Consider the following 26,373-nt stretch of genomic DNA (forward strand, 5'->3'; position numbering starts at 1 on the left):
TCTGCCAGCCGTGCCCATGTCTCTGGTACATCCATGTCTGGTCTCTGGATGGGATCAGGAGGAATATAGTTTTAATCAAGCCACTGCAAAACTGTTGTGTCTACGAGTAACACAGCAGTGTTTTGTTAGTGAATGAATACACGCTTTTGAACGAATCAAGTCAGTGATTCAGTGGCTCATTCATATCCCATCGTTTCTGAAGTAATCAGCTATTTGAACAAATAGGTTGAATAAATGACTCACTCATTCAAACCACCTACTGGTGCCACGCTGGCCTGTTTATGCCCCAATGTCCAGGTCGTGGCCAGCTTTGCAAATTTTGCTTCCCAAATTCACTGGCCTTTTCTCAATGATGTCAGAGGTGTCTGGGCTCCCAAGTATGACCCCTAGTGTCTCACAACATCTCTGTTCCCTCCATCTGTGAACATGTGTTTCAATACGTAACAGAGACATTTTCTGACCTTACTTTCAATAAAAGCTGTTTTTGGACTAACAAGGAATTTGATTGTTTTTATAGTAAAATGACCCCTTACATGTCAAAAGATCCAGGAAAATCAACTCATGACCCCTTTAAAATCAACTGAGAGGTTTATTGCTAAGGTAGAGCATTCTAAATCCTTTCTTTTAAAGGACAGATCCTTAAATGGCAGCTGCCTAAGTAGTCAACAGGGTAGTTCCTCTTCAGGAACTCGAGCTGCATCGAAAGCGCTTTGGGGAACGCGTCCAGCGTACGCGACTCTGAATATCGTGTGTAATCAGTCCAATGGAAGGGCGTGACGTCACCGACGTGGTGACGTAAGCGACCAGGAAGCTATAAAAGCACGTGCGACGCAGCTGGCGTCAGCTTCGCGTCTTTCAGCAAGCGCTCTGTGTGTGAATGTCATTTGTCCGTCTTGTGAGTCTTATTTACTGTTGTCTGTCCAGTTAAAAGAGCTCCTATACATGCCAAAAAGCAAGGCGAAAGTTAAGCACTCTGATGGCGATTCCAAATCGCGTTATAGGCTGTGTGTTCCTCCCTGCCCGAGATATATAACGGGTGGGGATACACACAACCTTTGCGTGGTTTGCCTGGGTTCGAAGCACGCTTAGTCGGCTCTCGAGGGGGCCGACTGCCCGCACTGCGAGCGAATGTCGGTGCGGCTGCTTCGTTCCCGGAGGGCCCTCTTCGAGGAGGGGGCCTTCGCCAGCGTTCCCCGCGGTGCTGGTCCCGCTTCTGCCGAGGCGCAAGTCGCAAGTCGATCTGGTGGAGGGAATGGAGACGGGCCAGTCCCTATCTCCTTCCACTTCTGCCAGATCCGCAACCCAATCCCTAGAGTCGGAAGCACGCACAGCGGTTCCTTACACTCAGGGTGAGGGATCGACGCTCCGCCTCTCTTCCTCCGAGGAGGTCGATGTGGAGTCGCTCGATAGGGATTCGCCACCCCACTCACTACAGTATGAGGAGCTCTTAGAGGTGGTTACTCGCGCGGTGGCCAAATTAAGCATCGATTGGCCCGCCGAAAAGTCAACTGAACCGCAGAGAAGCAAGCTGGATGAACGCTTCCTGCGCGCGAGTCAGCCACCTCCCAGCCGGGGCCTTCCATTCTTTCCCGACCAGCATGAAGAGATCACCAGATCGTGGAAACGTCCATTCTCGGCCCGCCTCTACATCCCCTCGTCTGATTACTACGGAAATGTAGTGGGGATGGGAGAGCACGGTTATAGAGCGATGCCCCGGGTGGAACAGACGCTCGCGAGCTATCTGTCACCTGGCGCGGCATCGTCTCTAAAGGCCCCGGCATTGCCCTCAAAGCCACTAAGAACAACATCGGCTTTGGTGGGCAAAGGGTATGCGGCTGCAGGTCAGGCTGGTGCGTGTCTGCACACCATGGCGGTGTTACAGGCGTACCAAGCCGACCTGCTTAAGGAGCTAGACGAGGGAGAGGAGATCAAGGACCGCTGATCTCTCCCTCCGCGCCACCAAGGAGACCGCCCGAGCGATTGGGCGGTCCATGGCAGCTATGGTGGCTGCGGAGAGGCACTTATGGTTGACCCTGTCCGATATGAAAGAGCGGGACAGGGTCTGCCTCATGGACGACCCGATCCAGCCGACTGGCCTGTTCGGCGACGCAGTCAATTCTGTCGTCGACAGGTTCCAGGAGGCCCGCAAACAGGCGGCGGCGTTTCATAAGTTCCTCCCTCGTCGCTCCCTCAAGGCATCTGGGCAGGAGATGCCTTAGCCGTACCCTAGCTCCTCACACCACGAGGCCCAGAAACAGAGCGTCACCTCTCGTGCTCCTCCGCGTCGGGAACGAGAGTCTCAGCGACGCTCTAGGCCGAGGTCTTCTAAGCCCAAATTAGATCTAAAGGCAGTTATTGAAGCTAAGAAGTCCTCGGCCAAGAAACCCTGATGCCAAGGGCCTGGGGTTTCAGAGGGCAGCCTCCGCTGGGGTAGAACGGCACACACCGCAGTCCACGGTGTCCGTCCCACCTCAGTGCCCTCTGGGGGTCGTTCTGCCAACCCTGCCAGTGCTCCAGGGCGCAGCGGCCCCGGGCGAGCATCGCTCTCAATATCCTCCGCCCGTGCGCGTAGCGGGGCTGGGACGGTCGCCGCCCCTGCGGGGGTCTCTTACACCAGAGCTCAGTCTCGAGAGACTGATTCCCTTAGTAGATTATTTAGCAGCATGGAAACTACTGCCAAATGTATCTCGTTGGGTCCTGCATATAGTAGAAAAAGGCTACCGCATTCAGTTCGGCTCCGTGCTGCCTATATTCAACGGGGTCGTTCACACGATAGTGGGCCCCAGGCAGGGTCTGGTTATGGAACAGGAAGTGAAAACCCTATTAGAGAAGGGGGCCATCGAGGTGGTCCCTCCGCAGGACAGGGAGTCCGGATTTTACAGCCGGTATTTCATAGTTCCAAAGAAGGATGGGGGGCTGCGTCCGATTATAGACTTGAGGGTCTTAAATCGTTCAGCTATGAGACTGAAGTTCAGAATGCTCACAATCAAGCATGTTGTAGCTCAGATCAGGTCCGAGGACTGGTTTGTCACGATAGATCTCAAAGACGCATATTTTCATATCTCCATCCTTCCACAACACAGGAAGTTTCTGAGGTTCGCTTTCGGGGGCGAAGCCTACCAATATCGAGTACTTCCCTTTGGCCTCGCACTCTCACCCCGCACGTTCACAAAGTGTGTAGATGCGGCTCTGGCCCCCCTCCGCATGCAGGGCATCCGCATTCTCAATTATATCGACGATTGGTTGATCTTAGCTCAGTCAGAGCAGATTGCGGTTCGACAATGAGATGTCGTTCTCGCACATATGGGGGAGCTGGGTTTGAGACTGAACGCCAAGAAGAGTGTACTTTCTCCAGTTCAGAGAACACCCTATCTAGGCGTAGTATGGGATTCGACCGCGATGCAGGCACGATTGTCCCCTGCTCGTATCGAGTCGATCCTCATCTCAGTCAAGAGAGTCAGAGAAGGCCAGTCACTCACTGTCAAACAATTTCAGAGATTGTTGGGTCTGATGGCAGCTGCGTCCAACGTGATACCTCTTGGCCTGCTGTACATGAGACCCCTACAGTGGTGGCTCAAGACCAAGGGATTTTCCCCGAGGGGCAATCCGCTTCGCACTATCAAGGTCACGCGGCGCTGCCTCTGTGCCTTAGACATGTGGAAGAAACCTTGGTTCTTGAATCAGGGCCTGGTGCTGGGAGCTCCTTGTCGCCGTGTGACACTAGCGACGGACGCGTCCCTCACCGGCTGGGGTGCGGTCATGAGTGGCCACCCTGCCCGTGGTCTGTGGAGCGATCGCCATCTAACATGGCATATCAATTGTCTAGAAATGCTAGCAGTTTATCGTGCACTGAAGCACTTCCTCCCAGACCTGAGAGGTCACCATGTGTTGGTGCGCACCGACAACACATCAGTGGTCTCTTACATCAACCACCAGGGAGGTCTGCATTCGCGCCCTTTGTACAAGCTGGCGCACCAGATCCTGGTGTGGTCCCAGAGCAAACTCCTCTCATTAAGAGCAGTATATATTCCTGGGAAGTTAAATATGGGAGCAGACATACTGTCGAGGCAGGGGCCGAGGCCCGGGGAATGGAGACTTCACCCATGGGTGGTAGATCAGATATGGAGAGTGTTTGGCAGGGCTCAAGTAGACCTTTTTGCGACTCAGGAGACGTCACAATGTCCCCTCTGGTTCTCTCTAGTTTATCCAGCTCCTCTGGGACTGGACGCTATGGTACAGACCTGGCCGAGGCTTCGTCTGTACGCTTTTCTCCCTATCGCTCTGCTCCCAGGAGTTCTGGCGAGAGTACGCCGGGACGGGGCCCGTCTGCTATTATTAGCCCCGTTCTGGCCGGGCCGAGTATGGTTCTCAGATTTAGTCTCGCTCCTCGACGGCTCTCCGTGGGAGATACCGATCAGGACAGACTTACTCTCACAGGCGCAGGGCACGATAGTTCACCCTCGCCCGGAGCTGTGGAAGCTGTGGGTGTGGCCCCTGAGGGGGCACAACTGTTAGCAGCCGGTCTCTCAACTGAGGTTGTTGAGACCCTTCTCCAATCCAGAGCTCCCTCTACGAGGAAACTGTACGCCCTGAAGTGGAAGCTCTTCACTTCATGGTGCAGAGACCGCCAGCTAGACCCAGCAAATTGCCCAGTTGGTACAGTTCTGGAGTTTCTACAGGCTAGGCTCTCTGCAGGGTTGACCCACTCTACTCTGAAGGTCTACGTGGCGGCCATTGCGGCCTACCACGCCCTTCTCGACGGTCAGTCTTTGGGAAGACACCCCCTAGTTACACGTTTCCTCCGTGGTGCACTGAGGCTGAGACCTCCAGTACGGTCCCGTATTCCCCCGTGGGACTTGGTTGTGGTGTTAGAGGCAATGTGCAAACCCCCGTTTGAACCTATTCAAGATATCTCAGACAGACATCTCACACTTAAAACCTCTTTTCTGTTGGCTATTACCTCTCTGCGGAGAGTAGGAGATCTTCAGGCCCTCTCTGTGGCCCCTTCTTATCTTGAGTTTGCACCAGGCATGACTAAAGCGTTCATATACCCTCGAGCGGGATATGTTCCCAAGGTTCCCTCTGTTACACCATGACCTGTAGTGCTGCAGGCCTTCTGTCCTCCTCCCTTTCGGGAGCCCGACCAGGCGAAGCTAAATTGTATGTGTCCAGTTCGAGCACTGGACGCATACGTCCACAGAGCTGCCCTGTGGAGAAAAACTGATCAATTGCTTGTGTGCTACGGTCCCCCCAAGAGGGGTTCTCCTGCTTCTAAGCAGACTATTAGTCGTTGGATAGTCGAGGCTATCAACGTTACCTACGAGTCCTCTGGTCGTCCCCCGCTGTCGGGAGCCAAGGCTCACTCTACTCGGGTTATGGCGGCCTCTAAGGCCTTCTTAGCAGGTGTATCCATGCTGGACATCTGCAACGCTTCGGGGTGGTCCACGCCCTCTACATTTGTTAGGTTCTATGGCCTAGATATGCCAGTCACTCCAGGCGCTTCTGTCCTCCTGTCCTGAGCTGTGCTCTTCGGATACACACCAGGCAGGGGTTTGGTAGTCTGGCGGCGTTAGGACTCGTTCCCCAAAGCGCTTTCGACGCAGCTCGAGTTCCTGATGAGGAACGTCTCTAGGTTAAGTATGTAACCCTAGTTCCTCGAGGGAACGAGGCGCTGCGTCTCGGAGCCATACCCCCGGCACCCCTGCCGGCGCTTGCTGGTACTCGAAGCTGACGCCAGCTGCGTGGCACGTGCTTTTATAGCTTCCTGGTCGCTTACGTCACCACGTCGGTGACGTCACGCCCTTCCATTGGACTGATTACACACGATATTCAGAGTCGCGTACGCTGGATGCGTTCCCCAAAGCGCTTTCGACGCAGCGTCTCGTTCCCTCGAGGAACTAGGGTTACATACGTAACCTAGAGACGTTTTCTAGTTTTTTGGAACAGAGCTACATTATAGTATTTTAAACAAAATGCTCACCCAAATGAGAAACTCTGGAATAACAGTCAATTTGCTCATGGGGCTTTTGGTCAACCCCACTGTGGCGACAGGAGCCAGAGCAAAAAACATCTTGATTTTGCTGGCCAGCTCCGGCATTGTGGAGAAAGCAATGAATGCTGAGAAGCAACAATGAACAATAGGAAGTTATATGTCAACATTTAAATAAAAACTAATTATATAAATATAAAATATGTAAGACTTGGAATAACACGCCATGCGTAGGAAAAAGTGTGAAATACTGTAGCTGCTGTGTGGTGTGAGATGTTCCCACACGATAACACATATGATAATGCATTTTGCTGACTGTCAGTGTGAGATGCATAATGCACAACACATCTCTGAGCATATTTTGTAGACCAGTGATTTGATGTATAGCAACTTTGAGTCACATTTCCACATATTAAAATAATGAATCACTCCAAAATGCTTAGAGGATAGTTGATACCTATAGTGGTTCCCTGGGAATGGCCCACATAAAAGATTTGCTCCTGGCCAGTGGTCTTTGTGATGAAGTTGATCACTACAGGAAGATCCTTCTTAGCCAGCTCATCATGACTGGCTCACACACACAAAAACAAACAACACAGAAAGAAAAATAGATTTTTTTAGATTTTGAGTTCAGGATTCTGGCTGATACATTATTAACACAACAGAGAATTCCAAAAATAAGAACTAGATCTGCATTTCCTGATGGAAATAGCAAAGCTTGAAAGGCAAGAAAAATAGTAATGTAAAAATTTGAGGTATGACTAGGTTTCAAGCTCTGCACACAAGTAATCAGCTGAAAAGAGGAAATAAATGCTTAATAGTACAGTTAAGATTTACAAGAAAATGATTTATATTTCAAATAAAATGTTGTTCTTTTGAACTTTGAATAACCCTGAAAAAATATATCAGAGATTATACCAAAAAAAAAAAAAAAGAAGAAGCAGCACAAACGTTTTCAAAATTGATAATATAAAACTATTTTAGAGTACCAAATCGGCATATTAAAATGATTTTGGAAGGATCATATGATATTAAAGATTATATTACAAGATTACTAGATTACATTACACTACAAAGGTACATAGAAAATTACATTCATAAATATATTTATATAGAAAAGAGTTATTTTAAATTGTAATTGTAATATAACAGTATTACTGTTGTACTGTATTTTTGATCAAATAAATTGTTTTGGTGAGCATAAGAGACTTAGTGTATCTATAAAAAAGATTTTCTTTTATCTTAAATTTGTTAAAAAGTAGAAAGGTTGATTTTTTTGAGAAAGTGTAAACCACAGAGTAACATGCAGAACACACCGCGTTCAAAGAAATGTTGTTCTTGTACCTGAACTGCCAGTATTCTTTCTGTTTAGGATCAAGGCTGATGTGTTTTCTGGACCACGTGTTCCCACGGCTGTTGCCTATCCACACGTCAAAACCAGCATCAGCTAGGAGGAAACCCAGGCTGGTGTTGGGCAGGTTTGTCACCCAATTACTTCCAGCTGCAAGAAGACCATGTTGCAGGAACACTACAGGCTTGGCTTCTGTCATAAATATAAATCAAGAGACCAAAAAAAGTCACAAAACCTATCAATGGATGTAATTTTTATCAAATATACCTGTATATACGTTTGGCCAGCAGAGGGAGTATGTGCATTAGCTTCATACTGATAATGCCATCCTTTCTTTTTTGGGACCTTTATCATGAATATCTGTCAGAAACAGGATGTGAGCTGGTCCTCTTAATAGCACAAACAGACCGCTGTTTGAGCTGACAGCATTGTTTGACTTCATACCTGTCATTCCTTCTACCCCGCTTAAACCCTGTAACTCATAGCAAGACTTTGGAAGTATAGTGGAGCTGAAGACTACATTTTGCAGAATAATCCCAGGAGAGCAGTTGCACAATGAGTCATGATAGGGTTTATGGGAAATGAAGTTCAAAGGAAATCACTGCTTCAAACCTCATATATTGACCTGTTAATCTTGGCATGATTTTGAAAAAGTAATACAATTTTCAGAAAAAAAAGTTTAGGCCCAATTTGAATGACTCTAACAATTACCATCAGGTAAAAAATAATATATTTTTCTTTCACCTTGAATAAATGTGTGTACACACGTTAGTCATTTTTTTACTTTTAAATATATAATGTAAGTTTTTTTTTTTTTTACAAATATCCATCAGTTAATATTGCCTTCTCATAAAATTTAAGTGATCTGATAATAACACTGATCAGAGACTAACATTAATACATGCTGTCATGGGAGTCTACAGGTCTATCTACCAACATTATGTTTTTTTTATTATTATTATCTTGTTTCCTGTTTCTAATAGTTTGTTACACCACATGATATGATTTGGCAGGCAAAGTTGATCAAATCTTAATTATGAGTGAAGCAATTTTGTTAAAATATTACTATTTATCTAAGAAATAATAACAAAAACAATTCAATCAAAATAAACAAAATAAAATAAAATAAAAATTATTAGTTATTTTGAAATCATGACAGTTGTATCACCCTGGCATTTTAACTCCAAAATTAAATATATACTTGTAACAGAAGAGTTGTATTGAAGTCGCTGTGTGTACGGCCTGCATGAGTGTGTATTTTCTCAGGTGAGACTGTTTTTGTGAAACCTTACTTTGCGTTAAAATAATACGGTCACTCCTTGGTGTTTCTTCGAGCCATGCAGCACAGTGTCTCGTGTGACTTGAAGAACTGGGACAGCAGGAAATGATTTGCATAATCCCATGTGCCACCTCAGAGGTTCAATTCTTATCACACCCAACGTCACACTCCTCAGCACCAGACATCCAGTAAAAACAAACAACTTGATGGCTCTTTAATTATTTATCAGATATCAGAATTTATTATTAACACTTACCAGCTCTTAGCACACACAGACACACACAGCTTTAAGATCACTATAAAATGAAAACGTCTCACGGGGTTTGTCTTGCTAGCATGGTCTTCAAAATTGCCTCTTTCTGATTAAGTACAGTTATAAATGTACCGAGCACATTTCCACACTTTCATTTGCATAAGCCAATTTTATTCTGAAGGTCAAAAACAAGAACGCAGCCAACAATGCTCTTAATCTAATACAATGAGTGAAATGCAAAGACGCATGAGGCCAGAGTTTCTCAAAGGCCCTCAAATCCTCCAGCAGAGGGATTTGTGTCAGGGAAATGTATTCTCATTTAGAAAAACTTGAGACATTGCGTTAGTAAATCGAGGGAGAGTGGTAGCTGATATATGGCTGTTGAATTGGTTTTCCGCCTCAGTGGGGTCCCTGGCGAGATTAGTGCGAGAGCATGAGCTTTAGAAATCTCTCTGCTCATTAATGAAAGATGGGGAGCACTGAATATCAAACTGAATACTGATTCCAGAAGCACTGTTGTACTGGACCTAGAACATGAACAACACAATAACACTCAACTGAAATGAATCGATTTCAGCCTGCTTTATCATCACAGAGATACATATAAGCTTTTTATTATTTTGACGCTATTTCAAATTTCTTTATAAATATTTCGATATTAAGATGTTATTTAGATATTGAGGAAGATTTTACGTTTTATACAGTTGTTTTTTTTCAAAATTTATTAAAATTAAACACTAATCAAATGTATCACATTACAGATAAATTGAGCATTTTAACATTTTAATATAACATGAAAAGTGCATATTGATTTTAAGATTAATTTAGCAAAAGATTACTTAGCATATAGTATAAGCATGCATATATATATATATATATATATATATATATATATATATATATATACATATATATATACATATAAATATATATATAGATATACACCTTCCTAAAATTTACTAAAGAAAAAAAAATGTATTAGAAAAGGCTATTTTTGATTTTGAAGTGAACCAAATTGAACCAAAACTTTTAAAGACAAGTAATATTTTGACAATTAAAAGACTTATTTAGACCACTGAATCATACTCCGACTTAATGCTGACAGCAGTTGAAGCACTTGAGAGAGAACTGCCAGGTGACTTATTTCTTAGTATAAAAGAGGACAATGGTACAACAGGAATACCAAATTATTGTTTTAAATGTGAAAATATAGCAGAAGTAGCACCGACATTCAAAGGTAACATGATATAACCGTCGCTTTTTTTCCTTTTAGCTTCTCCCAACTCTCTTAATATTCAAAGTGGTTTGCTTGCCATCACGAGTCCACACTCCATCGCATAAGTTTTGGTCTCTTATCGGGGTTGCCACGTTTTCACAAAAAAAAATAAAATAAATAAAATAAATACCCAATCGGTACTCAAAATCTAGCACAATCGCTTTCGAGGGGGGTCCACCATTAAAAATACTTTTTGGGGATAAAATGCACGTGTTTCCCTGGTAAAATTCACATTTTCAGGGGCTAAATATCATCTTATTGAGTTTGTTTTTCAACCTGTGGACATGAAAAACAACCCCTGGCAACAGTGTTAAAGTAGCCGTCAACGTCACATACGTAATCGGACACTTTTTCTTTGATGATGAACCAGCAGGCCGATGGCCGTTAGATGGACGGCCGATCTGGACTTCTCCAGAACGTCCAGATGGCCAGTCCGCCCCTGCACACAGCTGCAAATTAAAGTCCAACTGAATGGGTGAACACGTACTAATTTAAATGTGCGAAATGCCCGAAACAGCCTGGATAACAATTGGGTAACACTGCTGGCAATCAAACTCATCAGGAATTATGCAAAAACACATTTTATTTATTTTAGTTATTTAAGATGATTTATCAGTTCATTAATTGAGTTAAAATACACAATAATTATTTAACTAATATTTTACTTGCATAATAAACTGGGGGTGGGGGGGTTGCGCTGTCAACAGAGTGTGCTCGTCAGGCCAATCCGCTGCCCTTGCCTCTGATATGTGACCCTGGACTACAAAACCAGTCGTAAGTCGCTGGGTATATTTTTAGAAATCGACAAAAAGCATTGTATGGGTCAAAATTATCAGATTTTTCTTTTATGCTAAAAATTATTAGGATATTAAGTAAAGATCATATTCCATGAAGATATTTTGTAAATTTCCTACCGTAAATATTTCAAAACCTAATTTTTGACTAGTAAAATGCATTGCTAAGAACTTCATTTGGACAACTTCAAAGGTGATTTTCTCAGTATTTCGATTTTTTTTTGCACCCTCCGATTCCAGATTTTCAAATAGTTGTATCTCGGCCAAATATTGTCCGATCCTAATAAACCATACATCAATGGAAACTTAATTTATTAAGCTTTCAGATGATGTATAAATCTCAATTTAGAAAAATGGAAACTTAAGAATGGTACTGTGGTCCAGGGTCACACACACACACACACACACATCATACACACATATTTATATTTATATATACACATACCGTATTTCCTCAAATAAAAGCCGGGGCCTTTATTTACCTGAACTGCAGAAGATAACAGGCTTTTATTTGAAGCAGGCTTTTATTAGAGGCAGGCCTTTATTTCTAATTCCATCTGTTTGTTAAGTAATTGTTTTAAATAACCCGTTTTAAATTAAAAGCGATAGCGTGCCAGTGGACAGAGATCATAACATTAGCACAGAATCAGTTCAGAATCAATCACCAAAAGAATCAGTTCGGTTCAGAAACGGTTCTCAGTTCAGTTACGTCAGTGTACGTTCATTATCTGGCTCTGCTGCACAAATTTTCCCCCGGCCTTTATATAAGACCGGCCTTTATTTGTCCGTGTTGACCACGCCCCCGGCCACTATACGAGGCCCGGCGTTTATTTGACTACCAGTTTTTATTTGAGGAATTACGGTATATATATATATATATATATATATATATATATATATATATATATATATAGTACAGACCAAAAGTTTGGACACACTTTCTCATTCAAAGAGTTTTCTTTATTTTCATGACTATGAAAATTGTAGATTCACACTGAAGTCATCAAAACTATGAATTAACACATGTGGAATTATATATGGAATTATATACATAACAAAAAAGTGTGAAACAACTGAAAATATGTCATATTCTAGGTTCTTCAAAGTAGCCACCTTTTGCTTTGATTACTGCTTTGCACACTCTTGGCATTCTCTTGATAAGCTTCAAGAGGTTGTCACCTGAAATTGTCTTCCAACAGTCTTGAAGGAGTTCCCTGAGAGATGCTTAGCACTTGTTGGCCCTTTTGCCTTCTGTCTGCGGTCCAGCTCACCCCTAAACCATCTCGATTGGGTTCAGGTCCGGTGACTGTGGAGGCCAGGTCATCTGGCGCAGCACCCCACTCACTCTCCTTCTTGGTCAAATAGCCCTTGATGACTTCAGTGTGACTGGATACTTGCTGCCAACTACTGGCGGCTTTAGTGTCATATTTATTTATCCATGACAGTCCTATACCAACCAAGGTGCAATCTCAAAAACACACTTTGCAAAACATGGCAATTATCAATGTGTTACCAATGTTCTGCTTGGTTACTATGGTCCCAACTGCCTTAAGATCATTAACAAGCTCCTCCCATGTAGTTCGGGCTGATCCCTCACCTTTTTTTAATGATCAGTCTTACCCCATGAGGCAAGATCTTGCACGGAGCTTCAGGCCGAGGCAGATTGATGATTGTTTTGAATTTCTTCCATTTTCTTATAATCTCACCAACAGTTGTCTTCTTCTAACCAAGCTTCTTGCTGATGGTCTTGTGGCCCATTCAAGCATTGTGTAGATCTACAAACTTGTCTCGGACATCCTTTTACAGCTCTTTGGACTTGCCCATGGTGGTGGGAGAGGTTGGAATGGAAGATACAGATTGTATGGACAGGTGTCTAAAGCCCTATTCACATGGGATTAGTATATCCTGGTCACCTCCAGTCATTTGTAATAATTGCGGAGGTTGTCTGTGATCTTAATCCCGTTCAAATTGGCCATGTCTGTAAATTGTAAAGTAAAAATTCCCCCGCAAAACCCCTACCATATTTCGCCGAATACCGAGGTCCTGTGATAATATTAGACATCTCTGTGATTTGGCCTGGATTTGGCGGGTCGTATATAATTTTTCGAGGTTTTTGTTTCCTGTACACCTTTTTATCCATCTAACTTCTTAAAGTGACAGGACTAATCCGTGTTCCACATGGTCACATAACCAATCTGTGGGTGCCGGAATTCTTGCTGGTTGGTAGAGGATCAAATACTTATTTTCCCCACTGTATGTGTGTGTGTGTGTGTGTGTGTACAGTATTTATATACATATACACACACACACACATATGTATGTTTCTTAATGGATTCAAAGTAAACCAGACAATGGTGACAATTAGGCATGGGCCGATTACCGGTTTCAAGGTATACCGCGATTTGAAGATGTCACGGTTTCAAAACCACTAATATTTTCCATTATACCGTTCCTGCGGTATGCACTGTTTTCCATGTCTCCTCAAAGACTGAAAGAGTAGGAATCCCTCAAGCTGAGTGCAGTGTAGAGAGTAACACTGTGCCCTCCTCCACCTGTTGGTGCCAGCAAGCGGTCAGTCACGTGTGTGTAGGATGACTGAACTTAAGGCCTGGGTACACTTCAAATTTAGCGTTCCTTTCCGTCTTGCGCACAGCCGCATCTGCACAGCTTTCAAAAGTATACTCAACCGCAGATGAGTGCGGACAGATGAGCTCACATGCGCAGATCCACGGGGTGCGCGGCTGTGTGTGAGCCTTCTTGATGAGGAAAATAATGTAATGCCGACGGTGCGCGGACGGCCGAAAAATACTTTGGCCTTTACGCGATCGGCAACCGACCATTTTTTGCCCCATTGCAACTCTCTGTTTTGTGCTTGCACAATGTCATTTATGTGATAATATGAAGTCTGTTAACGCCCGTTAACACAGGCCAGAGACGATGAAGACAGACTCACAGAGAAAAATACAGTAGCAGGCAGATCACTCACTGTTCATGATGCACAAACTATTGGAAGAAAATCCTCAATATTGATTTGGGGGTTTATATGAATGTGTTTCTGAGGGAAGTTGAGTGTCTTCTGAAAAGTATATGTGGTATAATTTCACAAAGCTTTTCAAACATTGTTTTGCTTCAAATTGGGTTATTATTCAATCAAATGATGTGTATGATTATTATTATATAACTAAATGATATGAAATTATATAAATGTTATGTATATGAATTATATAACTAAAATTAAATAACTGTAATTACAGATTTAGGTTAAATAAAGATGTCAGTCTTAAATTTTTTTATTTTTAGGAAACAAAATCAAGGAAAAAAAAAATTCTACTGTTTCTAATGTTCTGTATGTTGCTCAAAAACAAAATATATTGTGTCCTAGGTTATAAGGTTATCATACCGTCAAAATCTCATACCGGCCCATGCCTAGTGACAATTCAAGAGTTCATCTTACAGACATTCCTCTTTTAAATGGCCACTATAGTGAGGACAAAAGCTCCCATCTTTAATAATTCACATTAACACAAGCCAAAACAGAGGCATGAATGGGCTCATTCAAATCTTCTGGCACACCAACTCAAACCTTTACCTTGTCCATCCTTGTTTTTGACCCCATGTGGGATTTGGTTGATGCTCAAGATGTATCCATCCTCAGTGACCACTTCAAATTCTTCAGCTGGGTAACCCCAGTGTCTGATGATCTCACTCTTCAAGAGACAAACATAATGGTGAACACGGGCAAAGTCCAAAAGAAGCATAACAGCATGGAGAAATCAATGGAAATACACCTCTGTGTAAGATAAAGGAAATTAAATAGAACAGCAAACATATGCATTCTCCCTTCAGACAATTCACACTTCAGAATTGAGAGTGAGGAGTCACGTGCCGATTTGGGTTGATTTGGGAGGGGTCTGAGCCGGTCGCCCATGATGGTAGGACACGCTATCGGTTGCCAGGGGCAACGCCTTCAGAACTTCACAGAGGTGCGACTAAACATTCCAGAGCTCTTTAATTTTTGCGCATTTATTATCTCGGCGGAACAGAGACGGATCTACGAATACGAGAAAGAAAAGGAAGAAAGTAAAGAAATGCAAAAAGATAAGGGGAAAGAAATGGGACCTTACAGGAACAAGCTCACACCAAGCGCAAAACAGTGGTATTTGGAGAAGCTCTCAGGCATCCAAAATATCGACCCATATGAGCTCCCTTGCAGCGGCACAGAGACCTGGACCATTTACCTCCATTCACACATATGGACATTGTGAATTATCTTGTTCACGATGTAAGTCACCTTGCATTCACGCTGTTAATGGCTTTAATCTAACCAGGACATTTACATCTTGCAATCACACATTTAACTACCCTAGCCAACCCAGAACTGGTTTGTCCACTTTGCAACCCCCAACACAAAAACGTTTGTGTACATTGAACATCTCGCTACAATCTAGTGTTTACGAAATAGTGGCAGTTATTTTAGTTACTTTGTCATTTTGGTCAAGAAGTGTCTGCTAAATGCAATGTGTAATTTCAACACGCTAAAACACATGTGAATAAACTTACTTTGGCCAGTACAGCCCTGTTTTCACCACATGGAGGCTTGTAGATGGACCCAGCCACAGCAGACTTACACCAAAAACAAGATAATTCACAATGTCCATATATGTGCGTGGAGGTATGGTCCAGGTCTCTGTGCCATTCCGCTCCAGGAAGCTCGTATGGGTCGATATTTTGGATGCCTGAGAGCTTCTCCAAATACCGCTGTTTTGCGCTTGGTGTAACCTAAAAAAAACTGTATTCCATTGTTCCTATGTTTTCCATATGTATCGTGTGAGGTATTGGAGAAGTTTTTTAACACAGCAGTAACTTCCAGGCATGGTAAAACAGTGCAGAATTGCGAGAACATTTCGGTTACGTATGTAACCACGGTTCCCTAAATAGGGAACGAGATGCTGCAGTGACGTCACCGTATGGGAACACCTCTCGGTGACGAATGTCTGAAGCCCTATACCATCCCGCCAATCCTATTAGCCAAATAGCGCTTTGCACCGCCCTACGCATGCATACGCATCTTATACCAGAGTGCCGCACGCTATTTTGCTCAGATTTCATGAACTGAAGAAGAACGCTATCAAGGTATGGAACGGCCGGGACCGCAGCATCTCGTTACCTATTCAGGGAACCGTGGTTACATACGTAACCGAGATGTTCCCTTTCATATGTCACTTCGATGCTGCGGTGACGTCACCGTATGGGAACCCTATACCATAACGCCTGACGTACCTGATAGCTGGGATCCAAGGAAGCATCTGCTCAAGCGGAGAGAACCCGGGAGCCAGGAGCCGTCCTCACATCCAGACTGTAAAACTTGATAAAAGTGCTCGGTGAGGACCATCCTGCCGCAGCACAGATATCATCCATAGAAGATCCACTGAGAAAAGCCTGTGAAGAAGCCACTGCTCTCGTGGAATGAGCTCTAACTCCTAAGGGCGAAGCGAGTCCGCACGCCTCATAGGCTAAAGATATTTATTCCACCAGCCAATGGAACATGCGTTGCTTTGTGACAGCATGGCCTCTATTGTTGTGTCCGAAACCGACAAACAGCTGGTCAGACTCACGCCGTGAGGCTGTTCGATCAACATAAGGCTTCAGCGCTCTGACAGGGCAAAGACTCAGATCTCCTGACCCCGCCTCTGCAGGGGGTAAAGCCTCCAAGACCACTTGTTGAAAGTGAAAAGGGTTCGAAGCGACCTTAGGGACATAATTAGGCCTCGGTCGCAGCAATACTTTCACAGAGCCTGGTGCAAAATCCATGCACGAGGGCGAAACAGAAAGAGCCTGTAAATCCCCAACTCTCTTGAGGGAGGATAAAGCCACAAGAAGAACTGTATTTAAAGTCAGGATTTTATCCAGTATAGTTTCCAAGGACTCAAACGGATGCCCTGATAAACCTTGCAACACAATGGATAAATCCCATGAAGGAACTCGCACAGGGCGGAAAGGCCTCAGCCATCGCACACCCTGTCTAAAACGAGAGACCAGCGGATGACAGCCCACTGAAGCACCATCTATATAAATCAAAATTAAATTAAATTAAATTTAAATTTATGCATTTAGCAGAAGCTTTTATCCAAAGCGACTTACAGTGCATTCAGGCTATCAATTTTTACCTATATATACGTGCTTAGCTGAAATGGCTGCCACGTAAACTTTCAGAGTGGCTGGCGTTACTCCATCAGAGAAACAGTCTTGAAGGAACTCCAGTACTGAAGCCACTGGGCAGTAAACCGGATCCATATTATGAGTTCCACACCAGGCCGTAAACAGTTTCCATTTAAAAAGCATATAAGCGTCTCGTAGAAGCTGCCCTAGAATTCATTATAGTCTCGGTGGTTTAAACAGAAAGACCGGGACATATTAACTCACTCCGCTCAGAGGCCACGCCCACAGCTTCCATAGATCTGGCCTTGGGTGCCAAATCATTCCCTGTGCTTGCGATAGTAAGTCCTGTCTGAGGGGAATCTCCCATGGAGAGCCCGCTAACAGACTGACCAGATCCGCAAACCACGGCTGTGTGGGCCACCACGGAGCCACCAGCAGCAGCTGCTCCACTCTGCCCAGCCGTATCCTGGATAACACCGCTGGAATTAGACGAATCGGGGCGAAAGCATACAAGCTGGTTCTGGGCCAATTGTGAGCTAACGCATCCAAGGGGGCGATGGAGGGCATAGGGAGAACCACAGCGGGCAATGCGTAGTCATGCTCAACGCGAATAAGTCCACTCTTGCTTCTCCAAAAATTTGCCATAAAAGGCTCACCGTTTGGGGGTGCAACCTCCATTCCCCCTGCTCCAGAGTCGGTCTGGATAGCAAATCCGCTCTGAAGTTCAAACGTCCGGGGACATGAACAGCTCGGATCGACAGAAATCTGTTCTGAGACCAAAGAAGAATATTTCTCGGCAGCCTGCACAGGGGGCGAGAGCGTAATCCTCCTTGATGATTCAGATATGACACAACCGCTATGTTGTCTGACCTGAGTAGTACATGACGGCCGATCACCAGATTCGAGAAATACTGGAGAGTTAGAAAAACCGCCAGTAATTCCAACCTGTTTATATGCCAACCGCGTTGTGTCACCGTCCATACTCCGTGAGCTGGGCGCCCTTGACAAACAGCTCCCCAACCGGTCAAAGACGCGTCCGTTGTGACAGTCTCTCGGGAAGCACAAATCCCCAGCCGAACTCCAGATAGAAGTAATTCGGTTGACATCCATTGTCTTATTGACATAACACACCTCCGTGTCACCGAAATCGTCCGATGCGGAAGACAACGGGGTGAAATGTTCCGGCTTTACTTCCACCACTGAAATGGGCGCATATGAAGTAAGCCCAGACGGATTACAGGGGATTACCGCTGCCATTAGACCTTAAAGTCTGAGGCACAAACTCACCGTCACTGTGCGACCTACTTTGAAGTGAGGCACGCATGACGCGAGAGACTGAGCGCGCGGGAGTCCAAGTCTATTCCCAGAAAGGTTATCCGTTGAGAGGGAATAAAAACACTCTTCTGGAAATTCGTGCATAAGCCCAGGTTGTTTAGATGATACAGCAAAAGATCCCGGTGAGAGTGTGCATGAGTCTGCAATTGTGCAAACACCAGCCAATCGTCTAAGTAATTCAACACGCGAATGCCCTGGAGCTGCAACGGGGCCAGAGCTGCGTCCATGCATTTCGAAAAAGTTTGGGGAGTCAGGGCTAAGCCAAAGGGAACAACGTGGTATTGATACGCTTTGCCCTCTAAAGCGAATCTGAGAAACTTCCTGTATCTCTTGATGATCTGAATATGAAAATATGCATCCCGCAGATCGATCGTGACAAACTAGTTGTTTGGTTGAATCTGAGACAAAATAGACTTTACCGTTAACATCTTGAATTTGCTCGTCCTGAGTGTAAGATTAAAATGGCGTAGATCCAAAACGGGTTGCAAACCGCCGTCTTTTTTTTGAGCGACGTGGAGAAAACTCCAGCGCAGCGCTGTCCTCATAGTCCATGTCTCACATGTCTCCCCAAGCCATCGCCTTGTGCGGTGCCTCGGCAGCCGCAGAAGTTGGACGCGGGGGCAACCTTAGAAAATACTTCTACCCTCGAGCGCAGTACTTTAAGCCGCAGGCTATCACAATGGGGGCAAGAAGAAAGGCCACTAAGCGCTGCCTGTGTGTGATGTAAGCCCAAGCACACTACGCACCTTTCATGAGTGTCTCCCTTCGTGATGAACCTGGTACACGGTTCCTTACACTTCCGAAAATTCATCGCATCCGCGAAGAGGAGTTAACACTGCGCGAAGAAAACCGCTGAGAACGCGAGATGATTCCTAGGGCACAGATGATTCGCTTTCCTGAAGGAAATGAAATCTCGGCACACAGGTATACGATGCGTACGCATGCGTAGGGCGATGCCAAGCGCTATTTGGCCAATAGGATTGGCGGGATGGTATAGGGCTTCAGACATTCGTAACACCGAGAGGTGTTCCCATACGGTGACGTCACCTATGAAAGGGAACTCCTCTACTACCGAGATAACAACACACGTACACAATCATTTTTTGCAGCCGGTGTCCTGCCAACATGGCGGAGACTGTGATATCGAGGGGAGGGGCTCTGTGCTATGACGACAACTCCTCACTCTCAATAGCACAAGCATTGTTCTATTGTGATGAAAACAGTATAATGTAATTCATTTGACAAAGAAGACCTAAGTATTTTTTAAGAATAGCTACATATCTTCTTGGCTAAGGTCTAAAATGAATGTCTTCAACGTGGCAGTATTTTTTAATGTAATGAAAATAGAAAACATCAGTTCAGCTTAAATTATTAGTTTAGTTTGTATTTTCAAGAGCACAATTATTTAAGCTGTATGGTGACAGACTGCTCCTCTTCCTCCTCCAGATATGAGATAAATTATAATCAGAGATTGCAAAGAAACTGTGTGAGCTTGTTGGTTCCAGGCCTGTCATGCAATCTCCCCATGCATAATTAAAGGCTCTGCAATTTCCCCCTCCCACTGGGTCTTCTGTCTGCTCATTCTACTTTAGGCCACTTAAGGATAAACTCACTGCTGGCTCAACACACATTATGAGGAGGGTAAGCACTGGGGGATCTCTCTCTCTCTTGAATTCATCCTCTTTTCGTGCAGAAATTGTGTGTGTTGGAAACGAGAAATATTTTGTGCACTTCTGCAGAATGGAAGTACAAGAGGAAATAAGTTTAATGAAATGCAGAATGTGCCCACTACTGAAAATACGTAGAACTTCATGGCCACATGTTAAAGAATATAATTTTCCCTGTAAATCAAGAGCAAATATATCTGAGCTCCAAATCACTTGAAGTATATTTTTAGTATATTAGTGTCATTTTTATTTATTTTTTTATTTATAATACTTTTGCCCATCTTAAATTAATGTGCAGAAAGAACTAAGCAATTGGTTGCTTTCAAAAAAAACATTTTTAGCAGTCCAATATAGCAACACAGACAACTAATGGGCGTTTACATGCTAAAATGACACACTTCACTGAAAAACGACATAGAATTATTATCATTATTTTTTTTTTTCTTCCATTAAAACTTTTCTCTGATGATGTAAGTCAGACTTCTTAAATAATTCAGTCTGTTTTAACCCTGCCAATTTCTTTCAATTGACTGCAAGCTTGCGTTCCGATCTGCCTCCATCAATTCAACAACCTATGGATAGAACCAAGTCCCCGCCCCACATTTATCCTCTTTCAGTAAGATATAAATCACAATCCAAAGATCTGTTGCTACTTCGGTTACATTGTGACGTTCACCCCAAAATAAAAATTCTATTTTTTTTTTTACTCATCCTGATCCTTTACATTTTTATGTTTTCTTTGCAACACAAAATTGTTATTGTATGGCTTCAGAAGAAGACTATGAAATATGGGTACAAGTCAAATTGATTTTCTTTCTTATGGATTTTGCCACTATAACCTGTTGTAGTCTGGAAAAGAACTGTATGCAGAGTATTTAAATTATCTTATTATGTTCTAATGAAATAACAATAATAACAGAATTCTCATTTTTGGGTAAACCATTCTTTTAAGTTGTCCAAGTGACAAAACACTAAGTAGTCTCTATTCTGGGTCTAAAACCTAGTTATTGAATTAAAAGCAACAAACCACTGTCTTATCTGCATTTCAGCAAATGGTTATTTGACCTGTACAAATTATTAAACAATGATTATGAGTTATCGTTGTTTAAACCAAGAAAACTTGTTTCGTATCTAACCACATATGAAAGTGCATGAATGTCACTTCAATTTCGATTCAGAGTCTGTGGGAAAATATGACCCAAGAACTAATATTCACTTTTACAAGTGATTACATGATGATGTGCTCTGCAATCAGCTAACTAGAGCCACAGTGAATCATGGAAGGACAAAGTGCAAATGAGCAAGATGTTTGCTAGCTGCACACTGAATCCAGTAAAAGCTGAAAAAGTCTGACAAAACTATTTTTTTATTTTATAAATTGCATAATGCAAAAGTGCAGTGCATGTAAATTAAAAACAGACACGAGCAAACAGACATTTCAGCACATTGCTATCTTCAGTGCTCACCAAAGGATAAAGTGCTAAATATATTTTGTTACAGATATAGTCATCTAATGAATCCACTTCTCTCTACAGCATGAGACAAAATGGAGAACTGGAAATTAGATTACAAATGTAGTGCAAAGTTCACTACAGGAATAATATGACATGACATTCATGAGATCAGCTAAAGCAGATAAAGTTAGCAAAAAATATATATAAAATAAATGTATTTAAGTCTGTTATACTGTTATAAAAATCTCATTGATTATCATTAAAAGCTATGAGAATTATCAGAATTTTATCTTATTTTTGGCCATATAAATAACAACATCTACACCACATTGCATATTTTTTCTTAGCTTGGGTCTCTGAATAAAACTGATGTGTTTTATCCCCTATAACTGTGAGCTCCACACTATTACACCTCAGTAACTCTACATTTCACAAAATAAACAGTATTGTCCACATAGCTGATATGAATGATGTTTATTGAATTCATGGCATGTCATTGCAATGAATGGCAAAAGTGACCCAATTTACCCGAATTTCTTCTATATTTATGGTTGTTTATTACTTAATGACAATTTTGCTGGACAGTAATGAAGATCACTCCTTGCAGCTTATTACATGTTAACTTGTAACTATTGGCTACTTACAATGTTCATATTTACTTCAGGGTCCAGTCCTGTCTTGTCCTGAACAGGCGGCCTGCACCGAACCAGCCCAGATGTAAACAGTACCAGAGACAACACCAGCCTTGACATCTTTCTGTCAAACATTTACAAAAAGTGAATTAACATACAGGGTTTCCCAAGACACGCAAATCTTCAGCAGCCATCAATAAATTGTTTAGTGTTGCTCAACATGTATCACGTGACTCCAAAGCAAGCGATACATAGTATGAAAATGCAAGGTCAATGTTGCTAAAAATCCTTATCTGTTCAGACAAAACGAGCTGCCAAAACAAACATTGCTGAACATCACTGCACTTTATTTTATGAGAGCAGTTTGGTTGGGAAACGTGTTTGGAAAGTGCTTACTTCTTTTTCTTTTTTTTTTACATTTATGTCACCCATTAATATTGTGTATGAAGGTGACTACCTGTATTAGGTTGTTCCATTATATGGGTTTTGCTATACTGTGGATACCGTTATTACCGCTTTTTTTTTTTTTTTTTTTTGTCAATTAGGTACGCTTTTCAAATTTGCATTGCAACGCCATACTACACAGGCTTTAGTAATCAAACACAAAGAGTATCATAACAGACTAAACTAATAGAGCGCAAATCGTCTACTCCAGTGGTTCCCAAACTGAGGGATCGTGCACAGTCAGCAGATTATTTTGCAAAAGAAACCTCTGCAGGGTGATAATGACAACACTGCATAACTGTCCCACTTATCATGTGGCCACTTGCCTGATAAGTACATTTACATTTAATAATTTAGTAGATGCTTTTATCCAGAGCGACTTACAAATGAGAACGATAGAAGCAATCAGATCAACAAGAGAACAACAACAGTATACAAGTGCCATGACAAGTCTCAGTTAGTCTAGTACAGAACACATAGCCAGGTTTTTTTTTTTTTTTTTTTTTTTAAATATGAAAGACAAGAAAAGAAAAAAAAGTGCTAGTGCTATAAGTAAATAATTATTTAAATATTATTTTGACATTTTAATGACCTCACCATGACTCGCAGAATCAGCTTGAGTGCTCCATTATCAGTTGTAGCAGTTGTGGTTGTATCAATAACAGACCACTAGATGGTGCGATTGAAGAATCAGTGTTACAGGTGCTTCTCAATAAATTAGAATATTTAATTCTGATGATTTTGGCTCACATTTAACAAAAACCCACCAATTCACAATCTCAACTAATTAGAATATGATGACATGACAATCAGCTAATCAACTCAAAACACCTGCAAAGGTTTCCTGAGCCTTCAAAATGGTCTCTGACAATCATTGACACCCTTCACAAGGAGTGTAAGTCACAAAAATTAATTGCCAATAAGCTGGCTGTTCACAGAGTGCTGTATCCAAGCATGTTTACAGAAAGTTGAGAGGAACTAAAAAGTGTGGAAGAAAAAGATGTACAACTGGCCGAGAGAACCGCGGCCTTATGAGGACTGTCAAGCAAACTGGATTCAAGAATTTTAGAGAACTTCACAAGGAATGCACTGAGGCTGGGGTCAAGGCATCAAGAACCACCACACACAGAAGTGTCAAGGAAGAAAGAAGAAAGCTAAGGAGAAGAAGAAATGGACTGTTGCCATTGGTCCAAAGTCCTTTTTTCAGATGATAGCAAGTTTTGTATTTCATTTGGAAACCAAGGTCCTAGAGTCTGGAGGAAGGGTGGAGAAGCTCAGCCCAAGTTGCCTGAAGTCCAGTATTAAGTTTCCACAGTCTGTGATGATTTGGGGTGCAATGTCATCTACTGGTGTTGGTCCATTGTGTTTTTTTTAAACCAAAAGTCACTGCAACCGTTTACCAAGAAATTTTGGAGCACTTCATGCTTCCTTCTGCTGATCAACTTTTTGAAGATGTTGATTTCATTTTCCAGCAGGATTTGGCACCCGCTCACACTGCCGAAAGCACCAAAAGTTGGTTAAAAGACCATGATGTTGGTGTGCTTGACTGGCCAGCAAACTCACCAGACCTGAACCCCATAGAGAATCTATGGGGTATTGTCAAGTGGAAGATGAAAAACAAGACACCAAAAAATGCAGATGAGCTGAAGGCCACTGTCAAAGAAACCTGGGCTTCCATACCACCTCAGCAGTGCCACAAACTGATCACCTCCATGCCACGCTGAATTGAGACAATATACACAATATAATTTGTCTCTACTTTAAGCACAATTAGTTTTTGTAGTTTAAATTAAACTGTATTTTGCAACCCTGCGTTTTCACAAAGCGAAAGCAGTCCACCCAGCACATCTGAATGGTTTTGAATGACATGTAACGTTAGCCACGCTTTTGAAATATAACGAACTAAAGCCAGTCGGTGCAAACAAACAAATGGTTTAAATCACTGTAATTTAATTACGTAGTAGCTTCACACACTTCCTCGTACTGTAAATTTGTTCACTGCTAATTCATTGAGCCGCCTAGCACGTAAATAAATATGAACGTTTTAAACAGAGACTAATGGTCTGATGAACCGTGTTTATGAAATGGTCCTAAGCCTTGATTAACGAAAAAAAAAACTAGCTCAGTTAGTGAAACTCACCCAACTTCAGTAGAGCTCTCCATGGCAGCCTACTGAAATCAGAACAGTGGAGCATCAGTAGTGTCAGAGGTAGTGTCCACACGGATTGCGATGGAAATGCGTTAACATCAGCTGGCTGACATCAAACACTGTTCTGTAGCGCCTTTAATCGACCAGACCCCCTTCCTGAAGAAGAAAGATTCATTCATGTGTTAACTCATTTTTCCTGATTGAGTCTCCTTCATTATTATTTAAATATTTGTCAAACTGACGTCGTCATTAGGTTACTTAAAATGTGTGTTTTTAGATAATGAGACAAAAAAACAACAAAAACATATTTTGTGCTTTGCAGTGATCAACTTTGTCCACTATTAAATAATAATAATTAGTAAAAATGACTATAAATGCTATTAAGTAATCAAAAATAAATTTGATTTCGTACTCTGCTGTGTAACATATAAAACGTATATTATTATTATTATTATTATTATTATTATTATTATTATGTTGACCACGGTGATGTTTTGGTTGGCCAACAAAAAAACATTTCGGCCTTTCATAATTCTTAAAGGGACAGGGTGCTAAATCGCGTGAGCTCTTCAAACAAGCAATATCCCTTTGCTCTTTTGCATAAGAAGCTGCTAATTTACCTTTTCTAAAATAATAATAATAATAATAATAATAATAATAATAATAATAAATGTCTCGAGTTCTAATAGTTGGTGCTGGGCAGTTGTCTTCTGCGGAGGGAGCTGCCAAAGAAAGCTAATCGTGGTGCAGGTTAGCATATTGTGTTAATTTGTTTAAACTTCTTACATATACTGATGTGAAACAATTTTTTGAGTGGTGGATGTCTATCGCTTTTAATCATTGAATTAGTGGTATCTGCAACATATTGACAACTGTCATTCATAAACATGTCAAAACCACTGATCTATATGGATCGCTCATCGCGTTCTAAACTGCCAAAAGACAGTGAAGCCACCGGAAGTGTTCGATCCGCCATTTTACTAATCCCTACCAGCAGAGAGCACCATTGAGTTACATTCAAACCACTGTCCTAAACTAACTCTATTTGAAGCAAATCTGTCAAATGGGATTCGTTTTTATGTTATGTGTATGTAAATTCATCTTTACTTCAGATGTTATCTGCCGTGTTTACGGTCTTTTGGGGTAGTATAATCATTTAGGTGGGTGTGTCTGCTGCGCACTGAAGACACAGGTAACTGATCAAACACAAAATATAGCCTATTTCTCTATGAACATATTTTTTTTCAGGAATTGTTAAACATGAACGTATTAGTATCGGAAATGGATTTGAATATATTACAATGGATAATAAAATTATGTTGTTAATATTGCTCTATAAATGAAAAGCTTAACTTACTATCTGGGAAATAGACCCCCGGTTTCACAGACAAGGCTCAAGCCTAGTCCTAGACTAAATGCAAATCTGAGTTGTTTCAACTGAAAGAAACTTGCACTAACTGATCTTAAAACAGGCCAGTGCCTTTGCTTTGTCTTAAGATGAACACTAGTAATCAGAGATGGGACCAAGTCACACATGTGCAAGTCTCAAGTAAGTCTCAAGTCTTAACCTTCAAGTCTCAAGTAAGTCCCA

General features: G+C 42.4%; 1 protein-coding gene across 1 annotated transcript in view; it reads right to left on the reverse strand.

The window, feature by feature from the left end:
- Positions 1 to 25,030, reverse strand: part of LOC132121385 (putative lysosomal acid lipase/cholesteryl ester hydrolase) — a 29,895-nt gene extending 4,865 nt beyond the window's left edge. The window contains exons 1-6 of the mRNA XM_059530721.1: positions 24,774 to 25,030; positions 22,202 to 22,313; positions 14,532 to 14,649; positions 7,334 to 7,532; positions 6,447 to 6,556; positions 5,981 to 6,117 (exon numbers count right to left, since the gene is read on the reverse strand). Of these exons, the coding sequence (XP_059386704.1) occupies positions 5,981 to 6,117; positions 6,447 to 6,556; positions 7,334 to 7,532; positions 14,532 to 14,649; positions 22,202 to 22,313; positions 24,774 to 24,796 (699 nt within the window). The 5' untranslated portion in view covers positions 24,797 to 25,030. The remainder of the gene's footprint in view (positions 1 to 5,980; positions 6,118 to 6,446; positions 6,557 to 7,333; positions 7,533 to 14,531; positions 14,650 to 22,201; positions 22,314 to 24,773) is intronic.
- Positions 25,031 to 26,373: the final 1,343 nt, after the last annotated feature.

This window comes from Carassius carassius, chromosome 39 (genome assembly GCF_963082965.1).
Source record: "Carassius carassius chromosome 39, fCarCar2.1, whole genome shotgun sequence".
Taxonomy (NCBI): domain Eukaryota; kingdom Metazoa; phylum Chordata; class Actinopteri; order Cypriniformes; family Cyprinidae; genus Carassius; species Carassius carassius.